Here is a 12178-nt window from a genome sequence, read left to right as displayed (position 1 = left end):
TTTCATGAAAGGAAAGAAAAAGCCTACTTTTCATCTCTTATTTACCTTCATCTTCGTTTGTTTGTGAATTAGGACTTTATCCTTTGTTCTTGAGTAAATTATGAAGTAGTTGTGCATGGACTCGTAGCCAACAGGCACAATACAGTATGACTGAAAAGCTGTTGGTTATAGTGATGAAAATCAGTTTGTTTTTTTTAACAATTTTTATTTGCATACATGACATGATATTTACAAAACTGAGCACTATTAACATTACTTACAATACACAGAGTACAAACCACAATGACTATATCTACATTGTTAACAATACTTACTATACTTACAAAACTAAAAGTGCTTACAATGTTCACACTACTTACGGGAATAACGCTATGTCTTTTAGTGAACACTTTTTCTTATTTTTACTAACAAAACATTACTTTACGTCAAATGCAATTTTTACAAATTTTACAGTGATTCCGTACAAAATGATCAAGCTAGAAAGCAACTGCTAAAGATTCTTACTAAATTAAAAGAACAAAAAATATATATTTATATAAAGCAATTTTTAGGGAAGAAGAAATGCCCATCTAACACTTATTAGCGACAGCAATCTGTTGTAGAGTCTGAATTTTATCGGAAAGTCGTAAAAAAAGCTCTGGAAGCTCAGTACACCCCCGCCTTTGCTTGTACAGAAGATGTGGTATTTTGCTATGAGTATTGAGTAGTTTAAAGTCTGCCAATATGGAGATTTTTCGAAAAAGCCGTAAAGTATATTACTTTGATTTAAAGAAAGCTTGTCATGGGTCCTCTGTAGCCACCAGTCTTGAAATGTATTCCAGAAGGAGTGCACTTCGGTGCAGAGGACGAACAAGTGGTATAAGGTTTGTCTCTCATTTTTGCAAAGAGGACAGATGTCACTTTCGGCTATTCCATCGCGGTGTAAGCTAAATTGGGTGGGTAGTATGTTATGTGTAATTTTATGCTGAAACATCACTAGTTTGACCTCTTTTGTAATTTTAAACGGTAACTGGTATACTTTTTCAAGTGTTTTTTCGGTAAAGCCATGTCTCAAAATTTTATTTTGGGAGGTTTTCGATAACCCCTTTTTCGTCTCTTCTTATAACTCAACAGGAGCCGTTTTCGTTGACTCACTTAAACAGAAAACTGACTTTGGAACCAAAGGTGAGATTGATAAGAAAGTTAAGTTTGTTAAATAAAACTCTAACCTTTATAAACTGACTCGGTTGAAGTTGCCTCAGTAAACTTTTATCTTTCACGTTTCATAAATTTACATTCATTTATTTATGAGTTTGGTTCGAAAATTAACACAATTTTCGATTCTAACTCTTCGTATACATTTATTGCTACCATGAGAAAATAAGGGGACAGAAAGGGAGACCCCCAGTGTAGCCCTTGGGATATGTGAATTTCACTTGAGTTATTTTGAGACGTCGTTAAAGCGGAAGTATCTTTCCCGAGACGTCCGCAAACGTATCAAGACGCCTGTAAATGCCACTCAGGAAAGCCATACTGAATATTTAATGAGATAAGGACGATAAACCGTAGGCCCCGTCTCACAAACCTTGTTTGGAAATAACTCTGCGGGACGTTAAAGAACCCACTCACTGTTCGCAAAGAGTAGGGGACGTAGTTCCCGGTGTTGTGGTCTGGTCTTTGCCTGTATATTGTCATGGTTGGGTGGGAAAATACTCGGAGATATTAGCTGCATTAAGCTACTCTAAAATCCGAGGGTAAATAAAGATATGATGATGATGATGATGATGATGATGATGATGATGATGATGATGATGATGATGATGATGATTTAACAGCCAACATTACACAATACGATGTTGGCACGTGTTGTCACATTCGACGTGATGTCACGTCCTGTGACGTCACGCTGACCGTTTGCGGACGTCTCGGGAAACCGAATTCCGTTTAGACGATGTCTAAAAATAGATTAAGTGAAATTCACGTATCCCAGCCAACGCCTCTAGTTTCCCTCTCTGTCCCCTTATTTTCTCTTGATGCTACATTATTTATCAGTAGGGTTACAGCGATCAAAACTTTGCGATTGGTTTATCTTTCATGGACATGTGATCAATGTTATTTAGTCTGGTAAAAAAAGATCATCATTAACTTCTGTTAGTGGTGTTGTACTAATCCCGTTTCGGGATTAAGAAGCCATGAAACACGCTTCCTATGGAATGGCCTGCGGATGATTCTACTCACTTGGAAAAGTGGCCTTGTTACCAGCGTGGTTGCCTCGATAGTGTATTGGGCTTCACACTCGACTAGCATCCAGGGAGACTTAGGTTCGATTCCTTCTCGGGACAACATGTTTTTCTTTTCATGTGAGGTGTGTGTCGAACGTCTTGTTACACAGTGTTAGACTGTAAAATTTGTAAAAAAAAAAAAAAAAAGAGTGTTCCATCAGAAGTTTCGTAAATATAAAATCAAAAGCAAGCACGTCCTAAGTTAATCGTTGTTTTTGATGTTTTTGTATCGTTCTTTCACAGGTTACCATCAATGCTCGCATTGTAGTGGTTGGGGCATCAGATGTTGGAATATCTTTTCTTGAAACACTCGTATTTTGGTAAGCATCAATCAGGGACAGATTTTCTCTAATTCTGGCATTTGTGGACGTCCTGAACATTGTGTCAGTCAAAACGTCGACATTATCGAACCCAACAGCGTGCAGGCTGTTTGCCAAATATAAACTAAGATAGTGACGTTTAGCCTATTGGTCGAAGCATCTAAATAGTGACGGAATGCCAGTGGTTCGACTCCCATCCTCTCTCCCTGTGGAACATAAGACAATTGAATGGTCGCTATTTCTCGGGCATGGTATAATTGCCCATATACCATGGCTGCTAAGCCAATCAAATCCCTGAATTACGTTATGCAATGATCCAGTTTTTGATAAATTACGCATTGTAACTCCAAATAACGTCTTATAACTTTGTTTCTCCGATTTGCAGCCCACATCTTCGATTCAACAACCTGACATTAGTTTCAACTCACGGAATGCCAGGCCAGCTGTCTCCTGACGAACTGCGTTCAAATGTCCTGCCATCAAGGTACTTGGCTGTCTTTTAACTGAAACTTTAGAAATATTTGATGGACAGTGTAATACGTGGCCGCTAACTTTCATGTTTTTCTCTCACCTTCGCGGAAGCAGCTCCATTGCTAAGCGTGGGTACCATTCATCCTCGTTCCCAGAGCCTACGATCTTCTGGTCAGCGGTTAGATCGTAGGCCCTGGTAACAGCCGTTACCGGATGTCGTGAATTTCACGACATCCGGTAGCGCACGCTTAGTGTGATAAATTACCATTGCGCTTGCTCAGTATTATTATTGCTCAGTACTGCTCAGTATTAGGAAGTAAAGACAAATGCGCAGAAGCGTAGCACTTTTCACCTTATAGCGCATCAGGTTTTCGACAGCCAATGAAAAAAAAGATATTTTTGGATGGACCCAGAGCCACTCGTTCAACAATTTAAAAAAAAAACGTTGGGGCTCTGGGGACGAGAATGGGGTACCACTGTAATCCTACACTCATGCGCATTGGTGCGCATAACCCTCGCCAACTTCGTTTCCAGGCTCTCTCCTCTTGCCCCTAAGGCGCATCATCTTTCCCTAGTCCTACTCTCTAACCCACACTTGCTGAAGACCCGTTATTCTAAGACTACGTGAGGGGTTTTAGGGGGATTCTTCTAGACTCATGCGCACTTATGCACACAAGTCTCATCAATCTCTTTTGCAGGCTCTCTCAGGACTCTTGCCTCTAAGGCGCATCCTCTCTCCCTAGTCCTACTCTCGAACGCGCGCTCAAGACCTGTTAACCTGAGATTACGTCAGGGGCTTTTTCAGGGGGATCCTCTCTTACAATGTTTGGAAACTGAACTGGACTTAATTATAAATTTTATTATCTTGCTCTGTTGTTCATACATAACGGACGCCTCTGGACCGCCAAAGGAGGATATGAAGTTAGTTTTCAAAGGAGGGACGAGCCACATTCAGTATTTACTGCTTGTTTTTCGTTAATAAACAAGAAAAGAGCCAGTCATCTGTAGCCAAACGGTTTTTTTTTATTTTCAGTTTACTAGTGTGGCTGTTTGTAACAAACTTGGGCGATAATTTTTGCAAGTCTGAATTGACTCATATGTTTTGAAGTTCTTCAAAGTTGTAATGAAAACAGTCGAAGCTTTCCCTTGTATCCAATAGAACTCGGGTAAAGAAGCGGACTGTATTGCAGTTTGCTATAGCGATGAAAGGTTATGATAATTTGGAATATCACTGTCGTGTGTATTTCCTTCACAGTTTGTGTTACACCCAAGAAGATTTTACTCACATGGCGCTGGGCACGTGGGTCAAAGTTGTTGAAGGCAAAGCAGTAGCTCTAGACAGGTAAGTTAACTCCTGCAGAGTGTCAAAAGACCCTTTATATTGTGTATGGGACCAATGAAAAGAGAGCGGTTAGTTTCTAAAGAAACTGTAGTGCTGCGTCGGTGGGTAGTGAAAACAGAGTTGATAAGGTAAGTTGATAAGGGCACCGCACAGAGAGATTCGAGTGCTGAACTTTCGAGTGTTAGCCCTTTGTGGATTCGATTCGTTCTGATGAAGGACTAACACTCGAAACGTCAACACTCCAATCCTTGTACGGTGGCCAAATTCCTTATCAACTCTGTTGATAAAAAACAGCCATGAAAAGGTGACCTGCTTTAGTCCCGTAAAAGGTGCGCGAGGCCATTTTACCTTCTTTTTCGCTCAAGATTTCTCTGTTCTGAAGTAATTTAACCCTGGAGCTGCGTTAATCAGTTTAAATCGGGTTAATGTCAGATACCTTTTATATCTTAAACACCAGCGATAATTGCCTATTACTAGTAATAATCAAAGATTAGCGAGTCGATGATCTCGATCCCACGCTCTCTCTCCTTTGCCAAGTTGGTGATGATGTCATCCGCCCCTGCAAAATAAATAAAATAAATAAAGAAAGAAATAACCTTTATTTACCCTTGGCAGTGTTTATAGCACAAGTGCTAGTGGGGCCGAACATTAAACTTCATAAAGAAATAATTTAAATTGAAAATAACAAGGTTAAAAATCCCAACTGGCAGGAGGCAGACCAGCTGGCTATTTACAAGCGCGGCCGCGGAGTTGAACTCGGGGCTACCGAGAAACAACTCCAGCTAGCGGTCAGAGCGGGACTTGAACCCGGGACCACCGGATTTCAAGTCCGGCGCCCTAACCACTCGACCACGCTGCCTCCTAAATCTACGGGGGGATGCCAGATACGCGTCCCAAGATCCATTCATTCGTTGATTGTCCCATACAATCTCGACTCCAATCTGTATTAGGAGTGCGTTCTTTCTACGTCGAACGCAGTTATGTATTTACCTTTTTAGCCAAGTTTGAAGACTTTCAGTATCCGAAATCTTACCATTCTCTCTTCACCTATTTGCAGGACTAACAAAGTAGTGAAGGTCACTGGTGGAGCCTTTGTGCCTTATGATTATCTCGTTCTTTGCACTGGCCAGCAATTCCAAGTCCCAGTTCCAACTGGTGCCGATATTTCCACGTTAGTCACCACCAGTGAGGTCACGATGCCCAAAGTATCAAGGTACACGGGCCCCCTGCCCTCGTCGGTCTTCACTATTACTACTGAGAGAGACTGTGACAATGCACTGAATTACATCCGTGGGGACTTCCTTGCGGGACAAGGTAAGTTTGAAAAGTTGCAAATTAAGGACAGTGCCTACTTTGTTACTACGCATACTTTCTGCGCATCTCGAGATACCTGGATTTCCTATGGGTGGTGCCTACTAATACAAGGATATTTTTGCTCGGTTTAAAACTATGCGGAGAAAGCAGAACTTAGCAAGTGCTCTTGGAATACAAAAAGAAAATTGGGGTTAACCAGGGATTTTTCAGAGATACTAAAGCTGCAATTTATAAAAAAAAAAACGCCATACATTGCTTTGTATTTTACTGGTTTTTAGAATAATTGTTGCTTAGTTATCTCTAAAAAAAATGCCCCGCTACCCCCAATTTTCTCTGTGGATTCAGGTATCCCATACTAAGATCTACTTTTCCCGCATAGTCATAAACTGTGCAAAAATACTTTGTATTAGGAGGCACTGTCCTTTAAAGCCCATAGCATTAGGTTTTGTTTATTTAGAGTAATATGTTTTAGTACTGTTTGATTAGTAGGAAAATCAATTGATCAGTTGCATTGTATGACGTAATCAACAGAGCTCACAATTAGACTCTGCACGTGTTTGCTTGTTTCAGGTAACGCCCTCGTGTACGGAAACACCCTTGAAGCTTTCTCTATGGTACAGACCCTGCTAGCTGTAGGATTGCCCGGATCACTTGTTGTCCTCGTGCAACCTCCACTTCAGGTTCCAACCTGTTTCAACAACCCGTTTATTGAAGATGCTGTTAACGCTGCATTGAAGGAATGCGGTAAGTGTTTGTGTGTGGGTTTTTTTATTCACTCACACCTCTTTTTTTTTTTTTTTTTTGTAGTCTTACCTTTGAGTCTGCATATTTATTTCCAAAGTATGATCAGTTGATTGACAGGTACTGAGTAGTACCTACCTGTACTTTTTATCATGCCCTACAAATTTGTCCTTACTTTTTGAGTAGATGCAACTCCAGAAATACGTTATTCTTTTGGGCGGTACTTTCCTCTGGCATTGTTTTTCTTTTGGGAAAGTTTTACAAAAATCAACAGCAACATCTTCAATTCGTGTTGTTTCTTTCACACGCCCAGTATTTGCAAATGCGCTTGAAGAAACAAGCTAAAGTTAGAATGTTGCAACAAGGTATTTCCAGTTTCGGCAATCAGCATTTAAACTTTATAGAGTTTAACACGAAACGCAAGGCTTTCTCGCATTGTCGCAACATAACGCTTCCAAATAATCCTTACAATACGTAAAAATTCCAATGTCCAGGAATCCACCTAAGTACGCCTCTTTTTTAATAAGACGATTTTGCTAGCTTCTTCTTGGCTATAACCATCTCGTATCCCGACAAACATGAGTGGAACAATCATTTCAAGAATTATTGCTAGATCTTGCTGTATCCCTTTTTCTCCGTCATGGTATAATGGCTTGTATACCATGGCCACTGAGCCAATTTATACAATGATCCAGTTTTTAATAATATGGATTATTCAACGTTTTTTTTTTTTCTCCCAAAAGGCGTTGCTTCTCATGTTGGCTTCACTCTGGCCCAGTGGAATGATGGGAAGGTTGACGAGCCCCTGTCACGTGCCACATTTACGTCAGAAAACAAACCGCTCAGCGTCAACTGCGAGGTGAGGAAAACTTGCTGTAATGTGTTTTTTTATTTATTTACTTATTAATTTGATTCTTGCACATTCACGCAGAAAGTACACGCAATTTTCTAAAGAAAAGGGAATTTTGTTTAGGGGGGGGGGGGGGCGATATTAACATGTACGTAGTTGAACTGACTGAAAGGTACAGATAGTATTTTCTTTCAAGTAATGCTTTCTATGCGGTAACAGGCCATTTCCGAGTTGCTTTTAACCTCATTACGAAAGCGAGGCTAAGTGTAAAGCTTTTCATGTGAAATTACTTTTCTTTGTCTCTTAATGAAAACTAACTTTCATGATAAAAACCATGCACGAAGCCTCGTTCTCATTATGAGGCTTAAAGCAACTTGGAAATAGCCTGTTTTGAAATGAAAAATTCTTTCCAATCATAAGCCCTGCCCTGAACAAAAGCATGGGGTGAAGGGATGGCGCAGTGGTGAGAGCACTCGCCTCCCACCAGTGTGACCCGGGTTCGATTCCCGGACTCGACGTTATTTGTGAGTTGGGTTTGTTGTTGGTTCTCGTTCTTGCTCCGAGAGGTTTTTCTCCGAGTACTCTGGTTTTCCCCTCTCCTCAAGAGCCAACATTTCAAAATATAATTCTATCAAGAGAGTGTCCCCGTACTGTAAAAGTGCATTTGATCATCTCGTAATGGAATTGTGGGCTTTACAAATTTGTTTATTTAATTTAATTGAATCCCTCAAAAGTCCTTTGAACGGCATGTATAAGCCCTTATGTTCGGAATTTGATGGTATTTAAGAACCCTCAAACAGAGAGCGTTTTTTTATAATTTTTTTATTATTCCGTTGGTTTTTTCAGGCGTTCTTCTGCTTCCAAGCCAAAAGGGTTGATTACGAAGCTTTTAAAGGTACTGTCTTTCTTTTGCGAGGTTGAAGTTTTTGCGTGTTGGAATGCATTAACTCCACTTTTGTTTTTGTAGCACTATTTTGGAAGATACTTTGTGTTAGCCGTACTTTCTGTAAGTTTTGCGTTGGAAAAAGTGTGCCACTTTAATTTTGTTAGTGTTTTTGGAGACAAAACTAAGGTTAAGCCCTGGTCAAACGTCGCATGATAGTCAATGATAGTTGATGATAGTCGATGATAGTTAAAATTCGCGCACTCGTTTGACCACCAACTATCGGTCAACTAGCGTTCGCTATCATTGACTATCATTCACTTTGAGCATGTTCAAACTCTTCATGATAGTTGCTGATAGTTTTTTCCGTTTCACCAAACGCGTGATAGTCGATGATAGTTTTTCGCTCGGCTGGTTTCTCCACCAGCGCTCTCTAGATTTATTTTCCGTTGGTACTTCCAACAACTGAAGGAAAACGGAGCAGGCTGCCGTTCTCTTTCGCCGCAAAAAATTCTTCCATGCGAAGTTTTGTAACTTAACGCGACGCCATGTTTGCAATGTTTACACTCGGCAGGTGCCTGACGCTAGGGGCTTACACCAATCGTCGGCTATCACGAATTTCTTTGAGCCGTTTGACCACCCACTTGATAGTTGATAATAGTTGATGATAGCTATTATAGACTATCATACGCTGTTTGACTAGGGTTTTAGAGTCTTGTGCCAAGTACAATTAATGCATGATAGTAGTTTTAGTTTAATATAGAAATAGTGTTTTTAAGTCCTGATAAGATGACCGTGTTTAAATTCATTCATTCGTTCGTTCGTTCGTTCATGCATTCATGCATGCATTCATTCATTCGTTCGTTCGTTCGTTCGTTCGTTCGTACATTCATGCGTGCATGCATGCACGCACGCACGCATGCATGCATTCATTCATTCATTCATTCATTCATTCATTCATTCATTCATTCATTCATTCATTCATTCATTCATTCATTCATTCATTCATTCATTCATTCATTCATTCATTCATTCGGTTTTTATAGTTCGTTCTTGTTTGTCCAGGTGAATAATTAAAAAGAGAAGGAAAGAAAGCGGAGAGGGAAGAGCTCATTTACAACATGAAAACCAGGCTGTAGTTTAATTGATGTATCTTTCCTTGACCTAGCTATCAATGACAGTTGTTTGGTGTTTGATGGGAGGCTGGTGATTGATGCAGACTTTCACACAAACGATCCTTGCATCCGGGCCGCTGGACCACTGACAAAGTTCCAAAGAAGATACCATGCTGAGTCTTGGTAAATAAATTTAACACTTTCAACTTTGTTGCTTCCACCGCACAATAGACCTTTCTCACTCGGTGGTCATGTCGAGTCTGAGGAGAATAAAAAGCTTTGTTTTTGCACGGCTAGCCTCGCATGTCACGATTGTGGGTGAGGCTAGTCGTGTAAAAACCAACCTTTTTATTCTCCTGAGACTCAACATGACCGCCGAGTGAGAAAGGTCTATATCATTAGGAGATGACAAAAATAAAGACACTGGAAAAAGTCTACCATTTTGATTTTTCAACAGTTTCGAACCTGAACCAAGGTTAGTCGTTTCGTAACGAGACCAGACCGCCTTAACTTGTTTTTTCATAAGGCGCAACTGATTGCGGGCTATCGCAATAATCTTGGGCGCGAACATTTAACAAAGGCTTAATGGCTCGTTACCATTCTATCTGGAAAACGGTGAAATACTGAAGCAATGGTTGCCAAAAAATGAACTTAACTGAGTCACTAGCTTTCCTTTGGTCAAGTATTCCAGGACGTTGAACTCGAAATTAGTGTCGATAGCATTAAAGATCATGTTAACGTTAAATAACAACATGGACTAGAATGGAATCCATAGCTGTGTTCAATATGCAGGAATTATTAGAACCTATAAGGGAATACGACAGTGAAGAGCCTATTTTACAATTGTACCCTTAGTGACCTAGCCTCCATTCATAGACCAGGTTACTAAGCGCACCACTGTTACTCAAATTGATAACACCTATTTCCATATCCTGTGTTAACTTTTCGAGTTTGAGTGCGTTTGACATTGAAAGAACGCACTCCTTATACAGACTGGAGTCGAGATTTTATGGGACAATCAATGAATGGATCTTAAGACGCGTATCTGGCATTCCCCGCAGATTTTGCAGGGGCGGGCGACATCATCACCAACCTGGCAAAGGAGGGAGAGCCTGGGATCGAGATCATCGAACGACTTCCTAATCTTTGATTATTACTAGTTTTTGGAGGGATGTTTGTTGATTTATACTTGCTTCCCATCTTCATTCCAGGACTCATGGAAATTTCAACTCCAAGGAAGTTGGTATGGAACTGGCACAGTCTCTCCTAACCCTGTTTGACCCCACCCTGGACGGGATGATTCTGGACACCGACATATCACAGGACCAGTTACTGATACCAATATACACCAAACCAAAGACAGTCAATACTGTATTGCCAGGTAACACATGACAACAACAACAACAACAACAACATATCTAATCAGCTACTGAATGTAAATTTATGAAACATATATTTTGAACTGCGGAAGAAAGATCCTCGCAGTTAGTACGCAACTTAAGCAGTTGCGAAGAGAAAGCCTGAAAAAAATTCAGGCTTGAACGGGATTCGAACCCATGACCTCTGCGCTGCCGATGCAGTGCTCTTCCAACTAAGCTATCAAGCCAACTGGGAGCTGGTCACATTGTGAGTTCGTAATATACCCGTGAAGGATGAATAAATAAATGTAAATGTATGAAACATATATTGTGAACTGCGGATGAAACATCAAATAGAAGAAAGATCCTCGCAGTTAGTACGCAACTTAAGCAGTTGATTAACAACAACATATAGCTACTCTTATTATGTACACCAAGCCAAAGACAGTCAGTACTGTATTCCCAGGTAACACATAACAACAACTTGTCAGCTACTGATAAGAAAACGAAACCAACGACAGTTAGCGCTGTGCTGCCAAAGAGGACAGACCAACAACAGCAACAGCGACATCAAACAATTAATTTTTAGCTGCCAAATACTTATCAGCTACTGGTACTCGTAAACACCAAAGCAGCGACAGCACTATGTTGCCAGGTAATACAAAACAACAACAATGTGGTGACAACTAAAACAATTGCACAACATGGCAGCTATTCATACTCATATACACAAAGCCAACGACAGCCTGTTAACACTTTGCTGTTAACAACAACAAGAACCAGATAACAGCAATAACAACAGCTAAGCTTCTGACATTCATAAACACCAAACTAAAAAAAGGTTAGCACTGTACTATAGAGTGAAACATGACAACGGCACTACCGGTAAGAACTGAAGATAACAACGAAGGCTTCAAGAAAAAGAAGTAACCACAACAGTGGTTCATTGCGAACCAGTCTGACCCAAAGAAAAACGAATCTTTTCAGTTAGCCCTTTCGGACACATAGTCAAACTTGTGGTTATGCTGCTGAAGGGTTGGTTATAACTCGTCAGGCTATGGTTGAAATTCTGAAATCTGAGCTTCTGAGCAGTACTTTCCTGTTGTACCTTTTGTTATGCTGTTGCAAGGTGGTTCTACATTTGGAGTTTGTAGACGAAATTCCGAAGTGCGTCCATTTCAAATGAATGCTGCTCTCACAACTTGTGTCATGTGGTGCTATTATTAAACTGTCTTTACCACCAATTGGTTCTAGCTTTTGCATCTGTTCAAAGAAGTGTCCTTTCAAATGACTACTGAGATACAGTAAACAGTAAAGTCGTAACCCTTCCCTACCGAGACCCACTATAGTGGGTCCTCAACTCATACCTTGAACAGTATTTGCTTAGTTAAAGTGAAATTTTGTCAGCAAATAGGCCATTTCCGAGTTGCTGTGAACCTCATTATGAAAGCGAGCCTACATGCAAAGTTTTATTCATATGCAAATAAAACTAATTTTCATATGAAAAGCTTTTGCACTTAGCC

General features: G+C 40.3%; 1 protein-coding gene across 2 annotated transcripts in view; it reads left to right on the top strand.

Moving 5' to 3' along the window:
- The window catches only part of LOC146472233 (cilia- and flagella-associated protein 61-like), a 41913-nt gene that overhangs the window by 24419 nt on the left and 5316 nt on the right, over nt 1-12178 (top strand). For both annotated transcript variants that reach the window (XM_085119634.1, XM_085119635.1), the window contains exons 23-32: nt 1114-1164; nt 2505-2581; nt 2967-3065; nt 4308-4394; nt 5452-5708; nt 6279-6452; nt 7193-7308; nt 8146-8194; nt 9351-9480; nt 10509-10678. In XM_085119634.1, the coding sequence (XP_084975760.1) occupies nt 1114-1164; nt 2505-2581; nt 2967-3065; nt 4308-4394; nt 5452-5708; nt 6279-6452; nt 7193-7308; nt 8146-8194; nt 9351-9480; nt 10509-10678 (1210 nt within the window). The remainder of the gene's footprint in view (nt 1-1113; nt 1165-2504; nt 2582-2966; nt 3066-4307; nt 4395-5451; nt 5709-6278; nt 6453-7192; nt 7309-8145; nt 8195-9350; nt 9481-10508; nt 10679-12178) is intronic.

Source organism: Pavona decussata, unplaced genomic scaffold, assembly GCF_977016875.1.
Source record: "Pavona decussata unplaced genomic scaffold, jaPavDecu1.1 SCAFFOLD_100, whole genome shotgun sequence".
Taxonomy (NCBI): domain Eukaryota; kingdom Metazoa; phylum Cnidaria; class Anthozoa; order Scleractinia; family Agariciidae; genus Pavona; species Pavona decussata.
The sequence above is the reverse complement of the archived record's forward strand: the minus strand, read 5'-3'. Positions and strand labels throughout refer to the sequence as shown.